Source organism: Cupressus sempervirens, chromosome 1, assembly GCF_028749045.1.
Source record: "Cupressus sempervirens isolate cs-2001-9-10 chromosome 1, ASM2874904v1, whole genome shotgun sequence".
In the NCBI taxonomy this organism is placed as follows: Eukaryota; Viridiplantae; Streptophyta; class Pinopsida; order Cupressales; family Cupressaceae; genus Cupressus; species Cupressus sempervirens.
Window position 1 is genome coordinate 330,646,607 of NC_143118.1, and position 20,416 is coordinate 330,667,022.

A 20,416-nucleotide genomic window follows, 5' to 3' on the forward strand; every position below is an offset into this window, starting at 1 on the left:
AAAACTTAGTCCAGCAAGATATATGTGTGTGTTAGCTGCTATCAAGAAGTTTTTTTCACTTATATTTATAATATGTTTTATTATTATTTTGGTTTCTATTGACAATTTATAGTGGCTATTTGGTTTTTTAATTATACTACTTATTTTATTATTATTGTCTAGCATTTCAATATTTATATTTAGTTTTCTAATTTGTCTTATTTGCTTGAATTCAGTGTTCTTTATATCTGAGCTTCTTTAGCCTCTTTTTAAGCATCATTTATATAGTCTTAGCCTTGTTTGCAACAGTTCTTCATTTCTTCTGTTCTCTAGCTCTTCTTAGAGTCCTAATGATGGATTCCAGAGTGTGATTAGTAATGTTGATGTAAAAAAGCTATGCACAATTAAATCTCAAAAAACTGCATCAATCTAATTGATAGATTGTGGATATTTGATCATTTCCTAATACGCTTGAATTCTAGCATGAAAGTAGCCCCTTAGCATGGTGATATTGGGAATCTTGATGTCCTTTGTGTAGTTTTTAGCTCTCGGTGCATGCTTCAATGAAAATTGAGTCATCGAATCAGCCTTCAGTGAGGTGTGCCTTCAGAACCTGGGTGCACACCACCTTTGTATCGGCATGAATTTGGCCAATTTTTGGATTTCCGTCAAAATGGGCATTTAAGAGCCTCTTTCCATTATTTTGCAAACATTCAAAAAATATAGAATATTACTACACAGATTACACAAGACTTGGGCCATAACTTTCTGAGATAACAACAGACTTTAGTTCTAAAAGCTTCACAAACTACATTAGATGATCAACCTTTCATCAAACGTGGGCCTTGATTTTTTATCCCAAACAGATCCCTGTTTTTCCAATTTCCCTGTGGACTAGGCTTCCATATTTTACCTCTACAATATTGGGATTTTTTTACGGCTAATTAACAATGGGAATGTTTTACGGGAATTTTGTTGTATTTCAAATGACACTGTACATAAACTGTTGCATTTATGTTAACGAGGCTGGTAACATAGCTTGTTGCATTTATATTAAGCTTCGACTTTACACATCTTCTCTTCCCCAAGAATCCATCGCGTTACACTGGTTGGGTCTTCCAATCCCAGTTTAGATGGAACGATGGTTCCAAGATCGCGGCCAATTTCATGATACTCATTAAGTGCAGCTTCCATCTCTGAGACTACAGATGTATCATCTACATCTTTAATCACCTGATGTAACGCCTCTGAATAGTATAGTTCTTTTTCGGCATCCTCCCCAAATGGATCCAACGCTGGGCCCTGATTTAAAAATAAACAAGGAAAATTCTCATGAGTTTAGCATAGACAATTACTTGAACAATCTTCGGCTGTAAGGAATACAACAGATATAACCTGACAGAACTCGGCATAGTGTTTGTAAGCTTCGCTATCTTCAACTGTATCAAATAGAAGCCCACTACCGTACCAGTTATCAACCTCAGTTGTCGACGCAATGGTAAGGTACCTTGATCAAAAGGAAAAAATGTGTCAATTCTCATATAAATGTTAAGTCCTACAGAACCGAAGTTTATAAATTGAACATGTTGTAAGAGAGAGAACATAATTATCAGCCAAGATGTATTGGACAAGACACGCAAATCTTTCATTCATCATTACCTTTCAAATATCTCCTGCTCGCATGAGTCTCCGGAGAATGACAACCATTTGTACTTACAGGAATCATCAACTGCACCCTCTCGTCTTATCTTGTCTTGTAAGCTACAGCATGCAATATTTCTTCGCATTTGTCCAGTTCCTTCAACTTTTCTTTGACCAAAGAGCCAGTTCGGACTTTTCAACTGAATTTCACTGTGTAAACAAAAATTATTAGATAGTGTCTCAAGTGTCTCATCTGAACAGAAGCATTCATTCAAGGTCCATAAGCTAGATACTTAAATTCCATTAGAAAAAACAATCGATTGTAAAAACTGAGATAGTTGAGAGTTCTTGCTATGGAGACACTTCCTCTATAATAATTGATTTCTGAAACTGTCAATATATTTTTTATTCTTTGTGCTAATCATGTAATATTAACCTCCTTAACAGATCTACTACAATGAACACTATAAATGATCCACGGAGGGAACAGTTAGGTAGTAGTCAATAAATCTTATATTTACCAAGGCAGTCATGCCTATTCCAAAATATTCTTCTTCAGCAAAACAAATGTTCTGTTTACCATGCACGATTTTCAGTTTTAGAAACATATTATTTATGGATATTATTTCCATTTTGAACTGGACCCAATTTTCAATAGCGTAGATTTTATCTTTCCAGAGACTGGACGAACTCCTGGATTTAGGATTTACCAAAAAAATTTTATTAAGGTAAGCAGGGATTATATAAGGGCCCAAACCCTTGAACAAAGCAATGGTAAAAAATATTTCAACCCAATGCGAAGACAGCCAAAAGGCTGGATGAAACGAGCCCTGAGAGACCATAAATAGCTGAGAAGCAGCACAATAAATAAAAAAGAGAAACAGCTGCAGCGAACCTGCAAAACAAGACTAAAGACGAAAGCAGGGATCAGAGGTCCCACTTAGACAATCCCACGTCAAGAGCCAGTTGACTTTCACATACAACTCGATTATGAGTTTGGGAAGAGTATCAGGAAAGACCTTTCCTCCGTATACTAAGAAGATCCAAGAGCTACTATCATCCAAAATATTTAAATTACACTAAAAGGGGGAGCAAGAGGAGAAAACCCCACAGAGGACCTGTCAGCACAAGGACAGCAAGGCAAAAGGTGGCCATCCACCTCATGAGAAATATGGAGCCGAGCAGAAGCTACAGGTAAATGAAGTTGTCAGCATGAAGCAGGAGGTTTCCCAACAGGGTCTGCAAGACACAATAAAACCACACCAGAAGCAAAGGGTTCACCATTATTTTGAAAGGAGTCATTTGAGTGAGAATTAGGACCCTGCGTAGTCAAGTGATCACCATTAGACCACACTAGAAGCAAAGTACTTGTCATTATCTTGGGAGGAGTCATTCAAGGGAAAATTAGGAGCCAGCACAGTCAAGCGATCACTCAGCGTTTTTCCACCAAAGAGTAGTGCCTTTTCGATGCAAGACAGAACAATCCCTGCTCAAGTGACTAGTTGAAAAGCAACAATGACATCTAAAAGAGAGACCCACATAATCAAGTCAATGAGTCCAAGCCCTATTCCCAACCATCAGAATCACATCCCTGTGAAGAGGCTGGTAGATGTCAACACATTGCTAACTTCATTATGTATAACTGAATCTTATCAAAGTGGGAATATGTGGAAACCCTCTAGTATGTAGCTGCAATCACTGCAAGAAAAAGTTTGAAGACTTGGAATGTCTCTGGGATCTCTAGCTGAGAAGATATTATGAGACCTTTGATTTTGTTTCTTAATACTAGGTTTGGTATTATACTCCATTCCAATTTCTGCCTAAAATATGAAAGCATAATTTAATAATCACAGCTGTCTGGTAAACTGAAAAGTGTTTTCCCGGATTGTCATTCCGGAATCTGAAATCCCAGAATATGCTTTTCTGGAAGGACCAAATAATTCTCAGATATGATACAGATTGTTGTCAGAGCCATCAAACTGAAGGAAAAAAATAAGATGCATAAGTGCAGCAGATCTGATAGAGCAATGTTCATTAAGTTTTCATCCAGGCATCAACCATCAACCAGCACATGCTTAAAATTTAGGAATCTGCAGGTAACTAGACAATATAGCCTAAAGGTGAACCCTGCAAGAAGAAGCTGGGTTTACATATGTCAAACGATGCAAGAGCTTTAGTAAAGTGAAGTATGCCATATCTTGAATATAATCAACCTCAACATGAAGCTACAGGGAAAGAAACAAACTGAGAGTCTGGATCATATAAATACTGCTGCTAAGAAGTTTTAAAATGAACATGATGGAGCTGGACTATTACGCTGCATCTGGTGCTGTACCAGTGTTCCCTGCTGGAAGGCCCAGCTTGGAGTCAGGCTCACTATATATGCGGACATTCTTTATTGAACTGCAAGTAGCTTGCATAAGTTTATCAAATGAAGTCAACTTTATCCGTGAAGAATCTTCTTTGCAAGCTGGAATAGGAGCAAATGTATTTGATCGTTGCAACACTGCTGAGCGTTGGGTCTGTGACCTGCATAGATTGATGACATTTCTTATATTATGATGTTTGTTTCAGCCAAAATTGTTGCTAAAAATTGTCAAGCTCTGAAACTCTTTCATGCAACTTGGGGAACTGGACATCTTAGTAATTTACTCTTTGTCGCTACAAGAAGAACAACATTATGACACCAATTTAAAAACTGAACAGGGGTCTGAATGCCTAACATAAACACTTACGATGGACTATCAGTGAATGCCTCATCTCCATTTCCTCCAACATGAAGATAGTAATCAGAATCTAGCTCCCATAATGCTGGCTTTCCCTCTTGTGGCTGAAAGTAACCAAGGAATCTGCTTTTTAACACAGCAGAAGCAAATGTCATTTAGACTACAAATATGCCCAGTGAATAGACCAATGCTCGCCTCAATTTTCACAAATAAAATTGGTTGAAATTGAAAACATGTATAATCATGTGACACCAATGATCCAATAAATTTACAGTTCCGTAGTTATGCAGTAAACACAATATGTGTAAGAGCATATATGAAACCCACAAATAAAGAAATAATAAGCAGAAAAGTTAACTTTTCCAAATCCAATTACAAAGTTATAATTATTTTCTTTCAGACAACAGAAAATAAGCTGTTGTATCTTACAAATTTATGGCGTCTTGCTTTTCACCGTCAGTGTAAGCATTGCTATAGTAACGTTTGATAGATTTCAAAAACTCACGAGATTGTGTAGTAGCTTTCCATTTTCCTTGCCTCTCTGTGAAAACCTGAAAAGTAAGACAAAAATATACGCCCCAAAACTTTACATTAGATCATAAACTCATTTTAAATAATGCAAAATATGCCGAGAGAGCATCTTAAAGAAAGTCAATTAAAAAATGCTACGTTACATTTCAGGTAATTTATCATACAGTATTATGAGCTGCAGAGCCACCATACTGAATTGCAAGAGCATCTCCCATACTCTGATACATATCCATAAGAGCAGCAGCAATGCTGCTATCTGTATCCACTTTGGGTAAATTTGACAAACCCATAGCATGCAACTGATGGCCTAAAGCTGCTAGACCATATGCAAATTGGGCAACATTTGTGCGATCCAAACAATCAATGCAGTTTGTACGAAGTACACCACTCTGGAATCTTGGTTCACTTGTATTTTCCTCATCTCTGGAATCTGGGTTCTCTGAATCCATGATTGACGAATTGCACCTGAAATTACCTACAGAACCCTCTCTGCAATTTACATTTTGGACTTAGAATTTGGTATAGACTGCATCTGAATTTGAGATGTGTCAGAAGAAAAAGTAGGCAGGTATCATTTGCTATTGAGGTAATGTGACTGAAAAAAAAAAATTTACAACAGCCAATTATGACTAGAAAGATTATAAACTTACCAAGCCAGCTTCATACAAACCAGGCACACTGAAAAAACTGGAGGCTGTATTTGTTTTTGACCATGGTGTACTACTTTAAGAAAGTTATTGCAAATAATTTAGGAGTACAAAAAGTGCCACGATAGAACTTCTTGAAAATTGTTTTGAACATTTTAAGATACTGTTGAATACCAGATAGGACTGAGAAGTTAGACATACATTCGAAGAAGGTTTTTCCACTTAGATTTGTTAAAATTGCTTAAATTTAAACTTGAGATTGTGGATGTCTTAAGATTCACATACAATTTTCACTATCAGCTACTCCTTGGAAGTAGGTAGTGGAATATTGCGTATTAATTGTTTCTAGGGAGCATCATACGGCCAGGGATCACAATAATCAAATAGAACGAGCACTAATGAGGAAGAGCACATAGTGACAATCAATAAATATTGATATCAAGAATATTAATGGAAAGCTCTTCTTGTGTCAGTAAACAATAAATTCTACTAAGCATCACATAGCCAGATAAAAACTTTGTTGAAAGGAAACAAGCTCTACTTACGCAGAACTGGAAGTGATAACCAATATATATATGTGCTCATCAAGAATACTAAACAGCAACTTTTGTGCTGGTAACCATTTTGAATACATTTTATCATGCCTAGGCACTTTATTAACATTACACTCCAAAAATACGAATGCAATCAAGATTGATTAACTTAAGACATGACATAATACAAACAATCAAAGTGAAACAGAAACCCTACAATGTAACAGACAAGACAATTTTTGTTTTGTATCCCAAGACCTTAAGACATCTTTATATAATAAATGCGACAACAACCTTAGGAAACCCATAATAACTAAGATCCAGAGGACGGTTTAAAGCAGAAACCCCTTCAATCATAGTGTGATGTACAAGCAATTTGTGTGCTACATAAACTCACCTAAACATTGCATCTCTTACTTCTTCCCCAATCCTATAACTACACCAAAGTTGCCTAGGCTTGATCCATTAAATTTTAGTTTATGGAAAGGTGATATAAGGAATGGCAGTGAAGAGATAGATGATTAACTTGGAAATGACATGGTGAGAGGATACAACCAATATAACACGGGGACTCACACCCCTCTCCCAAACCTCAAAGTACCCGTCCCCAAGGCATCCCCGCACCGGGTACTTGAGTACCCAAGTACCCCCACCTCCGCCATTCCGCAACCATGCCCACCACTAGGATGGGTACTTGAATTTCTATTTGATTTTTTATTTTTGAATGTTACTATTGGGCATGTAATATGTTACTATGTTGAAAGTTTAACAGCTCTAGTTCATGTTGCAATTCTGCTATGTTTTAAGTATTTTAATTTGGTATGTTCTACTGAAACATCATTTCATAACTAACATTTCAAGTTCTATATGTATACAACACCCCTCCTTGCCCTGTCCTCCCCTTATCGTCATCCCATGGTCGTCCCCCCGCCGTCCCAAAAATGAGGCCCATTTTCCCCACGTCTCAGCATTCCAATGTACTCCAATACTGGTGTTACACTGGATACAACCCACTATAAAAACATAATAGCCATATCCTACATGCTTGAACTTTGAAGTCAAAGGGGACACTTGTTGTTTTGCACTAGAGGATGGTATTTTGATGCAAGAAAATATTTATTAGAGAAAAAAGAATGAGGGGATGGAACAAGGCCATGAAAAGTCCAATGTTTCTTTCTAGCTACAAAACCCAAATAATTATGTTAGGGACTTGACACGGTCAATAGAGATGCTTTGACATGGTATAAAGTGGATGCCATTATTCACAAATTGGGACTATCTGGAAAGCCCAAGCATTTGGCTCGAAAAATAACTCATGGACTTAAAATATACTAAATTTACAAAAAAACATACTTTTTGTAAAATTTAATTACAAATGTATCAAATGAGTTTAAGAATCATGAGGAAGGTTTTCTATCAGATTTATTTATGGATTACAAAATTGCATTGTCATGTACACGAAGTGGATACATAAGTTATGTGATAATTGAAAACTATTATGAATTCACAACCGTATTTGAAGATCGTCATCATAAATTTCATATTTAGACAAGTAAAAAAATACAGGATTTTACAATTTCCTCTTCCCCAACCTCGCCAAAAATTAAGGTGTAATGGTGTAAGGGGTATAGTCCTCACACTCAACTGCGGCTCCCTGCTTGGTGTAGAAGTTTGGGCCCATGGCTCCCCCTTGCAGATAGAGATGACAACAATTCCACCATATAACAATTTGAAGCTGTGTTGGTATGTGAAATCAGTTTTGTTTCTCTAGCATAGATTATCCATTATGTTAAACCTATAAAAACACCCATGATTAAAAAAAAGCCCACATAAAATCTCACACAATTTTAAACCCTACTAGTACTCAGCAACTCAATGAGCACTTGTATGTTTGCAAACAATCGTGGATATGATTTATATGGTTTTCCATGCATGAAAGAGGTATGGAGCACATGATGTTGAATGAGAGAGCTAGATGTAATCGAACCTCTAGTGCCAGCAAGTACCACATATTTGATATGCAAGCAAATATGCCTTTGATATGCATGGTTAATACCTTGCTCGTTAGGAGAAAGAAAGCTTCCCTAAGATAGCAGTAGCAAGGAGGACCTTGCCCAAAGAGAAAAGATAAGCTTTGACAGGGGAAATCCAAGGAAAACCACAATTTAGCAAATAATATTGGAGTCATGCGAGTGGGAATGGATAATTATAACAGGCCTGAATGCAATTTCCCTTCTAAGATGGTGCAGGAGCACCCACATAAAGATCTTTTCTTGGGATGTGCACAGATGATTGTGGGGTCGGTTTTCCTATTCTGTAATAACTTAGAACATTCTATAAGTCGTTTTGGCAAGATCTAGAACATTGTGTAAGCCGTTTTGGCAAGAGATCTCTTTAGGTCGGTTTTCCTATTTTGTAATAATCTAGAATGTTCTATAGACCGTCCTAGCAATTATAAATAGAGGTTTAGGTCATGTTTTTGGATATGAAATTACGGGGAGAAGAAATCTATAGGAGAGCAAGTGTATATATTGTTCATTTGATAAATCAATTAGAAGAATTTTATTATCTATCTCTTTCTGGTGCTTCTTCCTTTTGTTTTCGCTTCCGTTGAGTTTATCTCTGCATCATTTTTGGTATCAAAGCTTGGGGAAAGCTCGCAAGGCGCTTGGGAAAAGCTTGGGGAAAGCTTTCAACTTCTAAGGTGAATTGGATTTTGTGAACGGTTGAGGAAAGAACCTGTAAGTGTGGCCAAAAGACTAGGTTGAGTGTGGAGAACCTAGATAGGAGACAATGGTCACAAGAGGATATTTATCTCATGATCAGAAGATACTATTCGATGTATGGGTTTAATATTGGGATTTTCAGAACAAGAAGAAAGAAGAAGCAAGGAAAAGAGGGGAAGAGAAAAGGAAGAAAAGAGAAGAGGAAGCTATAATAGATCAAGAGATAAAAGAACGAATGGAATTCCTAATGCAGGAAATGAGAAAGCACGATGAAAATTTAGCGCAACTAAAAGAGGAATTGTAGAAAAGTATGGAAAAAGAAAATACAGATCTAGAGCATCAACCAATTCAGATTATAGAAGCCTGTACTGAGACATTGGAAGAGAAGAGTTGTTCATTGAAAGAACTAATGCTGATATACTAGATGAACATATCGATGTTGACATACCAAATGAACACAGTGATGCAGATATACAAGGTGAGCAACAACATGTTTTTGATGAAACTTATGATACAGAAGTTCTTGAAGAAAGAAAAGAGGTTGAAATGGTTGATGAGCATTGTGATGAAATCATTCATAAAGAGTTGTATGTGATGGTCCTTAATGCAACCAAGAAATAGCATTTGAAGTTAAGAAAGGTGGTGGTTTGGCCTATCAAAAGGATACTAGCAGCAAGGAAGAAGACTTGTGATGAAGCTAAGAAGATAGAGGAGGCTCCAATAGTGATGAATTTGTCTCCAAGCATGGAGATATTGCAGCATAAAGACATCACAGTAAAGAATGCAACGGTTCCTGCAGTAATCCAAATTGGTGAAGTCATATTTAATGAGGTTCCATCTAATCCATTCATTGTAGGTTTGCAAGAGTTCTATCTGAATATGGCAAAAGTTTACGCACATATGTCAGTTGATTTGGATATTGGTCAAGAGTACAAACAACAAACACCAAAGAATTGGTAGACAAGAAAGCGGAAAGACAATCCAAGGGACTTGGATTCTATTGTCCCTGGGTGTATGGTGCAGGAGCACCCACATAAAGATCTTTTCTTGGGATGTGCACAGACCATTGTGGGGTCGGTTTTCCTATTCTGTAATAACCTAGAACATTCTGTAAGCCATTTTGGCAAGATCTAAAACATTGTGTACGCCGTTTTGGCAAGAGATCTCTTTAGGTCGGTTTTCCTATTTTGTAATAATCTAGAATGTTCCATAGAACGTCCTAGCAATTATAAATAGAGGTTTAGGTTTAGGTTTAGGTCATGTTTTTGGATATGAAATTACGGGGAGAAGAAATCTATAGGAGAGCAAGTGTATATACTATTCATTTGATAAATCAATTAGAAGAATTTTATTATCTCTCTTTTTGGTGCTGGTTCCTTTTGTTTTTGCTTCCGTTGAGTTTATCTCTGCATCATAAGATTTCTTCTATCTTTACAATCTAATGACTATACAGTTGAACTTTCGGGCTTTGATGGAAGGGTCTAATGGATTTATTGCTACGCAATGCTGCAATCATAGAGAATTTAATTTGTAAGAAATATATGAATGGGGCATGCAAGGATAAAATCTTCTTATTCGATATAACATTAAAATGCATTAATCTAAGCCCTTGTGATTTACCAAGTATGTTTTCAAATCTTTATCAAAGTAAGATCACTATCCCTGCCTATCTTTATGATCATGCAATTATCTTGGTTGTGAATTTGATCTAACTTGGAATTTTTGTTTCTTTTCGTGATATAGCCTTGTGATAACGCAACCTTGATGCCTTTCCAATTATAAGCTCCTTTGTGCATGAGCCTTGCATTAGAATGGGTTACAACCCTCCTTGCACTAGGTTAAGAATTGGCTCAAGCAAGCACTGCAGAAACACAAAAGTAAATGGGAAACAAATATTCAACGCCTTTGCAAGATCTTGTGACTACCCTAAGTACTCCACAATATGGCATGATGTGAGATGTTATGTCTCACTCCCACAACTTCTACAATAAATGACTAATTTGAGCCCTTCATTACAACTTAATTTATCATTAGTTAACTATTCTAAATCGAGATCCTCCTTGGACATCACCAAGGTTGAGGAGTCTTTCTTATTCAAGGTTCAATCCTTAGCATTTCCTTTTATTGTGATGGTGTAGAAGGTTGTGCAATCTGTAGTGTCTTAATTAACAATGGTTGTGAGATGATTCATGCCTTGCCTTGATCGGTTTATTTCCTTCCTTGATAGCAATTTTCTTGCTAATCTGACTAAACTGAAAATGTCCAAGGCCTACCACATCTGGAGCATACAAGGATCCTATTGCTTGTATTGTCTAAGAGATTGGATGGGGATTACACTACGCCACACAAATATCTAATGGGAAAAATTTAATATTATTTTCTCAAGGAAAAGGTAGTATAAAAATTTTGGGCAACCAAGGAACGGGCTCCTAGAAGTTTCTGAGTTTCCAGGACGAGACAAATAATGCCAGAAACACATCCCCGAGTAATACTTCTTAAAATCCTAGTTAACCTTGTCAAACTCCCAATAAAGCAGTGCTTGGTCTGATAAGTTTGTCATTTCTTTTGTTGTCTTCAATGATACTCAGAAATATGAAAGCACAATGCAGAAGCCTATCAAAAGATGAGCTTATAGCTCTTAATTTCAAGTCCTAATCAACCCTCAAACAATAATTAATTGATCCTGCACTAAACTTTGTGCTTCAAAAATAATATAATTATTTAATAATTTTCCAATTAAAATAACTTCATTCCTAGATCAAACCCTTAACTCCTACAAATTTGTTTCCAATGGAGACTCCACAAGTTTAGCCCAATGTGAACTCCATCGCAAATTCACCTTTACAAAGGGTCAAATTTTCATCCAACCCTTGTTGAACTACTTAAGGTTATCATCCTCAACTTCTCACAAATTATCATATGATTTCATCACATCAAATCCATAAAGCATGCTTACTACAACCAAGCAAGCCTCCTTATAAAGAACCGCAACCTCTTTTTACATGCTTAGGCCACATTTAACTTTTGTAGGGCCCCATTAAATATTTGTCACAAATGAAGAACTTTATTTAATATAGTAAATTATTTTTTTATTATTAATTCGTCGTTGTTGTCCCTGTCCCCACTCTTTATCTCTCCCACCTCCATCTCAAGAAACTCTGCCATCATGGTACATGGAGGTATCAAGATGATAGCACCCCACAACTCGCCCAATCCTAGTACCTCGGATGAGATAAGCTAAACCAAACTCCCTCCAAAGAGGGGTCAATGCGAGCTCAACAGGTGTGACAATACTCATTACCAAAGGCCCCTCAATGCCAACCTCAGACTCCAATGTCTCTTCAGCAATCAAGTACTCTCCTCTGCCCACCATGCGGAAACTACCTCTACTTACATGTAATGTGTTGTTAGACTCCTCTCGTCTTCTAGCAGCACCCTTGTCATCGTCTATGTCAAACTTATTCTCAAACACCACCACATACCTCTTCTTTTCCTAGCTTGACTGCTACCCAGTCCCAAAATGTCTAAATAAAGCCAATAGAAGACAGGCGGTTGGTCTGGCTTTACACAACCCTCTAGTATCTGATGGTGCAAGTGTGGAGCTATCTAAGTACACAACCTCGAGAAAACTCCCTATGGCATGGTGCAACATAACATGTGTGGTGATATAATGTCATAAATTCCTCCATGCGGTCTACCAGCACCAAGGCTGGTGAAGGGTACTCCTCTTAATACCACAAACACATAACAGAAACAAAGAAATAACAACAATTTGCAAAACAAAATATGGGCTTCTTATCATCGACGCAAATACGGAATTATATTGAAATACAATATGCAAACCCACATGGGCGCCTTCCTTACAATAATTTGCAACATAGAGCTGCGAACTATCACCCAAAGTTGTCCTAGACAATGTACGAGCATTCCTTATATAGGCATTTTTACACTACCTAGGAAGTTTCTAGACATCAAACCCTAACCCTTGAGACCGACTAACCCTAAAATTACATATAGAGTCCGCCTAATACACCTTTGACACTTATTTTGGAAATTTTGGTCAGCCCAACTTTAGAAGACCATAATTTTCAAACCATTGCTCTAATTGGCTATTATAGCCTCTTTTCAAAATCCTCAGCTTTTGATCTACAGGGCCCAACTCGCACAAGCTCTAGTCGACCCCATTTTGAAGCCCATTTGAGGCCTCTAAGGCCTCAACACTGAGCCTGAAGTTTTTATACCAAAAATGACACCAGAACTCCACAATAACTTCATGAATGCTCATGATGTGGCACTAAGCCTCAACTGGCAGGCTGATATATCCAAGATGAACATCCACCTTTGAAATTAGGACATTGTGAGCTTGTATTATTGACTTACTAAGTAGCAAACCTCCAGAAACAACAACATTGCACTCAGACAACCCTTATTCAAGAAATAAAAAGGAAATATTTTTGGGTGATGCAAGATTGCTCTTACACCCAGGATGCTCCTGCATCAAAGGCCCAATCATACACGATACCATTCCTGAGTCCATTCATCAATGCTATCTAAGCTATGGTAATGTTTGACGTGCGGCTAACTTGTGTTAGGAAACTCTTTAAAACATCAAAGATACACTTTCCACTTGCCCTACCAAAGAAAGTACTTCTTCATACCTATCCTTTTACTTGGATTCTGCAGGTTATCCTACTTGAGGGATGTCAAGTCATCTTGCACATCAACTATAGAAGGGTATCCCTACTTTCTAGTGATATCTTCAGCATTTCTCAATCTTTCTCCCATTTTCTCTTGATATGCCAAAAGCTCTCGTGAATTTCCACATAGCAAAGAAAACTGTAATCTAGTGTTGCTGGTAATCAAATATAGATTCTTGTCGTACTTGTCATATGAGCCAATCATCACTCGCACGGGTACATTAACATCTCTAATAAAGAAAATGGACATCTAGATAACCCATTGAGCTTGCACACACCTCAAGTTCTCTTTGATGGGATGGTCATCTGGGTTCTCTAGCCACCACTTCCTACAATCAGCCCCATTTCAGCCCTCAAAGTGATGATCTCTATAGTCACAACATCTTTCACCATCTGACTCTAGACATTTGACGGTCTTATTTCGCTTTTTCCCACAATTAGTTTTACCTCCAACTCGTACTCCGGAAGGTGATATGATCGTTACTTTTCTCATGGAAGAAGGTGACGCCACTGTTGCAGGCAATTACTTTAACTAATTCTGCCAAATTGCTTTCTTTGTTCTTGCATCCATCAACTATCTCCATGTTGTTGTCTTGTGAATATGCTATCCAAATAATTCAATGAAGGCATATGTTCAAGCCTTTTAGTTGACCACTTGTTTCCGTACGAACTTATTGTGTACTCTCGTATTCTCCAATCTTTATGCCCTTTCCCTTCCTATATTGTGTTCTTTTTCATCATGTGTTTCCTTCAATTAGAATCATTTTGTGCATCTCTAGACTCAATATACTTGTATTATTTTATTGTTATTATTTTTCAACCCCTTCCTTTGGTTGTCTTCGTGGTTTCCCGACACAATCTTTTACCACCGCAAGTTTCCCTTTCTAAGATTGTACGATTCGTTTATTTTCCTTATAACAACATTGTTCTGAACAACTCTTCCTCATCGGTATGTTGGTTTCCTTCATAGGGCACTGTCTTTACTTTGGAACAACATTGTTTTATACTTTGTTTGTGGTTATTTTTCTACTTGCCAACATCTCCTCCTCCCAATGACCAACAACAATGTCTCTTCCCTTTGATTGTTTAGTTTTGTCATTGTTGTACGACACTCTTTATTTTGGCAAGTTCAATTTGATCACCGTAGGTATTTTGTTTATCTCAGTCGCGAGCTTGATTCTTGTTTATGCAAGCTTGGCTACCAACTCCCATAGGAGGTAGGTACTCTTTATGTTATGTGGCTTTTCCATCTCCCAACATCAAGTTGCTTCTTTTTTCATCAACACTTCCTCCTATATAACTTCATCTACAATCTTTGCATGTCATGCATGTCCCTATGACACCTTTTCCTTGTCCTTGCACCACTCATTGCTTGTCCCTTTAATTGTGTTTGGATGGTTGTACAACATATAGGGAAATCTTTTTATATTGATGTCCCTATACAATGTACAGTGATACTACCATACGATGTATTGTTAGTTCCTTTTTCAGTCAGAACTATACAACAACCACCCTATATGGTCAGCATTACTATATGGTGTGGTTGTCGTACAGTAAGCTTCTCGATTTTTCCTCTTTCTTTCTTAATATTTAATAATACAATTTACCTTTCACGAATATTTCTGGGTGAACTAGGTCATTCCTCCATCTTTCACAGTACAATTTCAACTTCAACCCATTTAAGCCAGAATCTCTCGCCCACCCAATGTCCATAGTTTGATTACATGGTTTTAGGCCACTTCCCAAACTTTATACGGTCTGAGCCACCTTACTTTAAACTTCCCTAGATTTATCTAGTTTCATCTATTATATTTCAAAACTAGTTGTCCTAGGGTAAACCTCATCTGCCTCGGGTGCTTATCATGCCAAAGCTTCCAACATTAATTTGTTGCCTCTATCGCTCACTGCACCATCACCCATCATTCGTCCAACTTGTTAAGGGCGTACAGTCGCTCCATCAAACTCTCCATGTCACCCAGTCTATTTTTAGTGGCTATTTGAATGCTTGGCACCATAAATTTTGTCGGCACAGTAACCTCCTCGCAATACATTAACAGAAAGGGTATCTAACTAGTTGTTACCTTGTAGGCCCAGTATGCCCACAATACTAAAGGTGACTTCTCTTAGTTCTCCACTCCGTACAAGTTATAAATCATGGACACTAGAATCTGAATTGGTAGCTTCAACCTGCCTATTGGCCCTCGGATGAGTGAAAATTTTTGAACTCTTATCATTAACAACATGATCGCATGATTGACAAAGTGTCCTCCCTGATTCCTTGTTAGTTGGATGGGGATGTCGTACTGCATAAAGATCTCCTCATGCTAAATTTGGTCATACTTAGTGCCAAGTTATAAGGTAAAGCCCGTGCTTCTACCTACTTAGTTAAATACTTCATGACCATGACAATGTAACAACACCTCCAAACACAACTAGCCTTCTATTCTAACAACTCTTGGATGTGTAAGGAGTTGAGTAGCATTAAATCCCCCTTCAGTGGTTTCCCAACCCTCTAACATGTATCCCACCCTACGACCCATTCTCGACGTCATTATATAATGTGGGCCACCATAGTCTTGCTAGCAACACTTTTCTTAAGTGTTGTCTGACCCCATATGTCCTCCTACAAGGACTTCATGTGTTTCTTGCTAAAACACTGCAATTCTCTTCCTCCATAACACATTTTTGTAGCACCTAGTCAAGTCTCTATTATACACAATTTTGTTAATCAATTGGAATGTTTTGCTCCTCAAGACTAGCCTCCTCCTTTCTCCCAGCGGTATGTGCCTCGGGAACTACAACTCCAAAGGCGCTCTCTAATGCTAGTGTACCACGCCAGTAGTACTACAATGTGGAATAGGTGGGCATCTAGGAAATCATCAACTCCCTCTGGTGGTTCTCCAAATTTTATCTGCAACAATTGGTCAGCAATCACTAGCTCTTCCTAGGTTGCACAATGATCGTGAACATGAACTCCTGCAACAGAAGTGACCACCTTCTGACCCTTCCTTGAATGTTGGGTTTATTCATTGTGTACATGAGTGCCTGGTGGTCCACAAAAAATGCAAACAAAGTAGACAAAAGGTAATGTTTGAATTTTTGTACAACATAGACCATACCAAGAGCCTTCCTCTCGGTCGTACCATAGTTCTTCTTTCCCTTGGACAACAATCTACTAGCAAAGTAGATTAGATGGTCTAGACCGTGATTGCCCACATGAACTAGCGTAGCCCCATTTGCATAGTTTGAAGCATCTCCATGGACATGGAACTCCTTGTCCCTGCTAGGATATGCCAAGATCAATGTACGACCCAACCTTTTCTTCAAATTCTCAAATGCTTCACCCTATGCCATGTGTTGGGTGGATATTTTGAAACCGACAGTTTCAAGTAAAATCCATTCACAAAATAGGATGACTAACCACAGTGTGTGAGACAAAGTCTCTCCTACCTTAAAGGCAAGGCTCCCCCTTCTCACCATTCCTTGGATCAACTCAAGGTAAGCAAGAAGTTGAGAGATTTAATAAGATGTTACCAATATTTTTTCCTTGTAGCTTTCAGAAAAGAATCGACTTGCCCGTGGAGAGAGTAAAGGGCAAGATGAAACCTTGAACTACAGTTCTATCTAGAGTTGTAAACAATGATACTGATAAACTAACACCAACTCAAAGACTAATTGAAAGCATACCAGTTTGGCTCTAGGTCCTATTTTAATCTATTCTATAACAAAAGCCTCTACCATTGGGGCACAAAGACTTCCAAAAGTAGGGGAATTCTAACTAGTTTTCATGAATTTGAGATGGTAATAATACCTACAGTCAAAGCTTCTAGTCTATGTATCACCACAATCGCTCCCAATCAAAGCTTCGGCTCTAATTGCTTCTTAACTCACTATGCTCTATTATTGAACACACAATAATAACATGAATCGAAGACAATAGGCACAAATTACAATCAAAGCTTCTAATTTGCGCTATCACAATTCTTCCACTCAAAGCTGTGAATTCAATTGTTTCTTTTATTCACTTTTCTCCCAAATTGGTACTACACAATCAAAGTTATGCTTGCAAAAGTTTGGCAGAGCTTCTTGCATACAACAAAAGATAATTTTTACAATGAGGGAACACTCCTTTATATAGGAAAAGGAGTTGAGGAAAAAGTGGAGGAAAAAGTGAGAGCAACTCAACCAACTTTGACCTGGTCAAACTAGGTGAGAGAAATTATTGGATTATGTGTCATAGGGACATGTAAATCGAATTACATGTAATTACACAATTCATGCAATACATCCTCTCCAATCTACAAACATGAAAACTAAAGAAGGAAGAAGAAGGAAGAGAATTGAAACAATCCTAGGGATATTTCTGAAGGGTCTTGTACTTGGATCCCAAATGATGACGGGATCGAGAGTTCCTATATTTTTTACCACTGCATTCACCTTGATAATCATGGTGTTGCATCTTTTGATAGCCTTTGACTCTCTTTGATGAATTTTTCATTGTCATTTAAAAATTTGATGTGATCAAATTTTTTCTCATTCAAGTTGTCATGAATTCTCCTTTATAGATTGGCACATTTCAGAGTCTAACACTTTGAAAACCTTTTCGATGGTGTCCGGATGTAAGCTCAGAATAACTTTCCATCACCACCTTTAACTTTTTCTTTTCTTTTCTTTTTGAAGCAAGGTGCTTAGCGCATTCCCACACAAACTCAAGTTCTCAAACAATCATTGGGAAAATGGAGACCAAGTGAATTACCGCTTCTTTGATTCAAAGCATGCCTTCTTTACTAGATGTCTTCAATCTTTATAGAAATTCTGGCATATCTTGACTTGCTACAATATGAAAGTTTCAATGGGATTGAATCCATTATTGGAAGATATAGATTCTGACTCCATGAGAATATAGGCAAAATGGATATCTGAGGAACAGTGTATTTGGAGTATTGATTGGATACTCATGGAACATTTGCAATGAATTGGATGTGATATGGGAAGTACATGCGGAGGGCTAAAGTGAGACTTAGTAAGATGGATGGCATGTAAATGCGCATGGAAAAAGGATGAGTTCTTATAAAGATGCCTTGAGGAATGAAGGCTAGGCACATAAGAATGTGTGCAAATGATAACATTGAACTTTAAAAGTATGACCTTTAGTCAAAAACAGGTTCTTTGGATGTCATTACATGTAAAGTGAATTACATGTAAAACGAACATGCATTTAGGTTTGGAAGATGGAAATGCGTGTAAATGGGAGCGAAGGATGAGATTGCATGTAAATGCGGATGGAGGGTGAGAGTACATGTAAGTGGGAATGAAGAATGAAATTGTATGTAAATATGGATGGAGGGTGAGATTGTAATCGCATGTGGAGAATGAGATGCAAAGTGCTATGGCATGGAGAGCGGAATTACATGTAATTGCTCTTCGAATGTAATTGCTCTTTGGTTTTAGACTCAACATGTCAAGAGGCAAGTTACTTTGAAAATCCAAAAGTATGAAAATGAGAGTTTTCATCATATTTAAAAGAAAAATGCAATTTTCATGGCATGTACATCAACAAGTATGCAACATCAAGCTAAAATATGCAATGGAATAGCAAGATAAGAACAAATTAATGAGCAAGATTGAAAATGTCCACTTACTTGGAGATCAATGAGCCAAAATAGCAAGATTTATAGACTTCATTACCAATTCTTCCTCAAATCCGAATTTTCAAACAACTATTTGACTTTCTCACACTTGCAAGTAATGGACATTCAATGGTCGGATTTGGCATGAGAATGCCAAAAACATGGTCAAAGATCACCAATACATGAAACGTTTTTAGCAAAACCTCAAGGCTTAGACGTTTTTGACAAAAAACGTGATCTAAGAATGCTAAGAAATGAAGTGTTTTTGCTTTTAGAATGCAAAATGTGTTCTTGAATGTCATCGATATAGATTCAAACTCCAAAACGATCCATCTTTGGCCAAAAACGTGTTGCAAAACTCTCAAATTCTGGGCGTTTTTGTAAAAGTGTGACTCACAGAGGGCATGAAATGAAGCATTTCTTACCTCTAAGGGCAAAAACGTGTTCTTCAATAGCAAATATATGGATCAAAACCTCAAAACGAATTATATTTGAGAGAGAATGTGATCAAAAGTGCCCCAAATCTAGGCGTTTTTCACCAAAACGTGACTCAAAAATGCAAAAAAATGTAATGTCCCCTTTTTGGGACATTAGAAATATTTAAGTCTTATTTTATATAGTGTTAAAATTGACTCTGAAATGTAGAGTCAATTTATTAAAAGGTCAATTTAATGTTATAAAGAGGGCAAAAGGCCAAGGAGGAATAAGACGAAATGCTAGAGGGAAGTTGAAGAGTCACAAGGGAATAGGATAAAAGCCAGAGGGGAGTCGAAGAGTCTTACTTTGTGTATTAAAAGGGGAAAGAGGCTCATAATTGGACATGCTTGATTTATGATTCAGTTCAGTTTTCTCTCTTGTGAGAGTTTAAAGAAAGCTTCAGCTTTCAGCTAGTTTGAGGACATAGTCCCTTGTGCTGATAGACAGTGGACGCAAACCCATTGTCCCGGAAAACATCAGTTCAGGTGTTTCATTCGCGCTTACAGGTTCTTATTATAGTATTCCAATCTGACTATTAATATGTATTCAAGATTGGGTTTTTGTACTGGTTATTGTATTGCTGTTGTATAATACAATAACATGTTTACGGAGTTGTATGAGAGTTTTCTAGTTTTATCATTGTGGGTCTGTAATGCATTTCTATATGCTTGAAATCCTAAATATTAATCTGAAAAGAACAAGGGTTTATTTATTGGAGAATCAACTGGTTTTCTACTGCTGTTTGTAATTCATGTCTTTGGTTTAAGTTCTGAATATCAGCTTTGAAGAAACAATTAGACAACTATCAATTGGATTATTTCCTGTGGTT

At 37.4% G+C, this 20,416-nt stretch overlaps 1 protein-coding gene across 1 annotated transcript in view; it reads right to left on the minus strand.

Moving 5' to 3' along the window:
- Positions 1-641: 641 nt before the first annotated feature.
- Positions 642-20,416, minus strand: part of ATSAC1 (Phosphoinositide phosphatase family protein) — a 140,852-nt gene continuing 121,077 nt past the window's right edge. Inside the window, exons 10-16 of the mRNA XM_089824136.1 lie at positions 5,042-5,366; positions 4,776-4,897; positions 4,356-4,469; positions 3,937-4,149; positions 1,639-1,830; positions 1,375-1,486; positions 642-1,281 (exon numbers count right to left, since the gene is read on the minus strand). Coding sequence (XP_089680262.1) covers positions 1,033-1,281; positions 1,375-1,486; positions 1,639-1,830; positions 3,937-4,149; positions 4,356-4,469; positions 4,776-4,897; positions 5,042-5,366 — 1,327 coding nt within the window. The 3' untranslated portion in view covers positions 642-1,032. The remainder of the gene's footprint in view (positions 1,282-1,374; positions 1,487-1,638; positions 1,831-3,936; positions 4,150-4,355; positions 4,470-4,775; positions 4,898-5,041; positions 5,367-20,416) is intronic.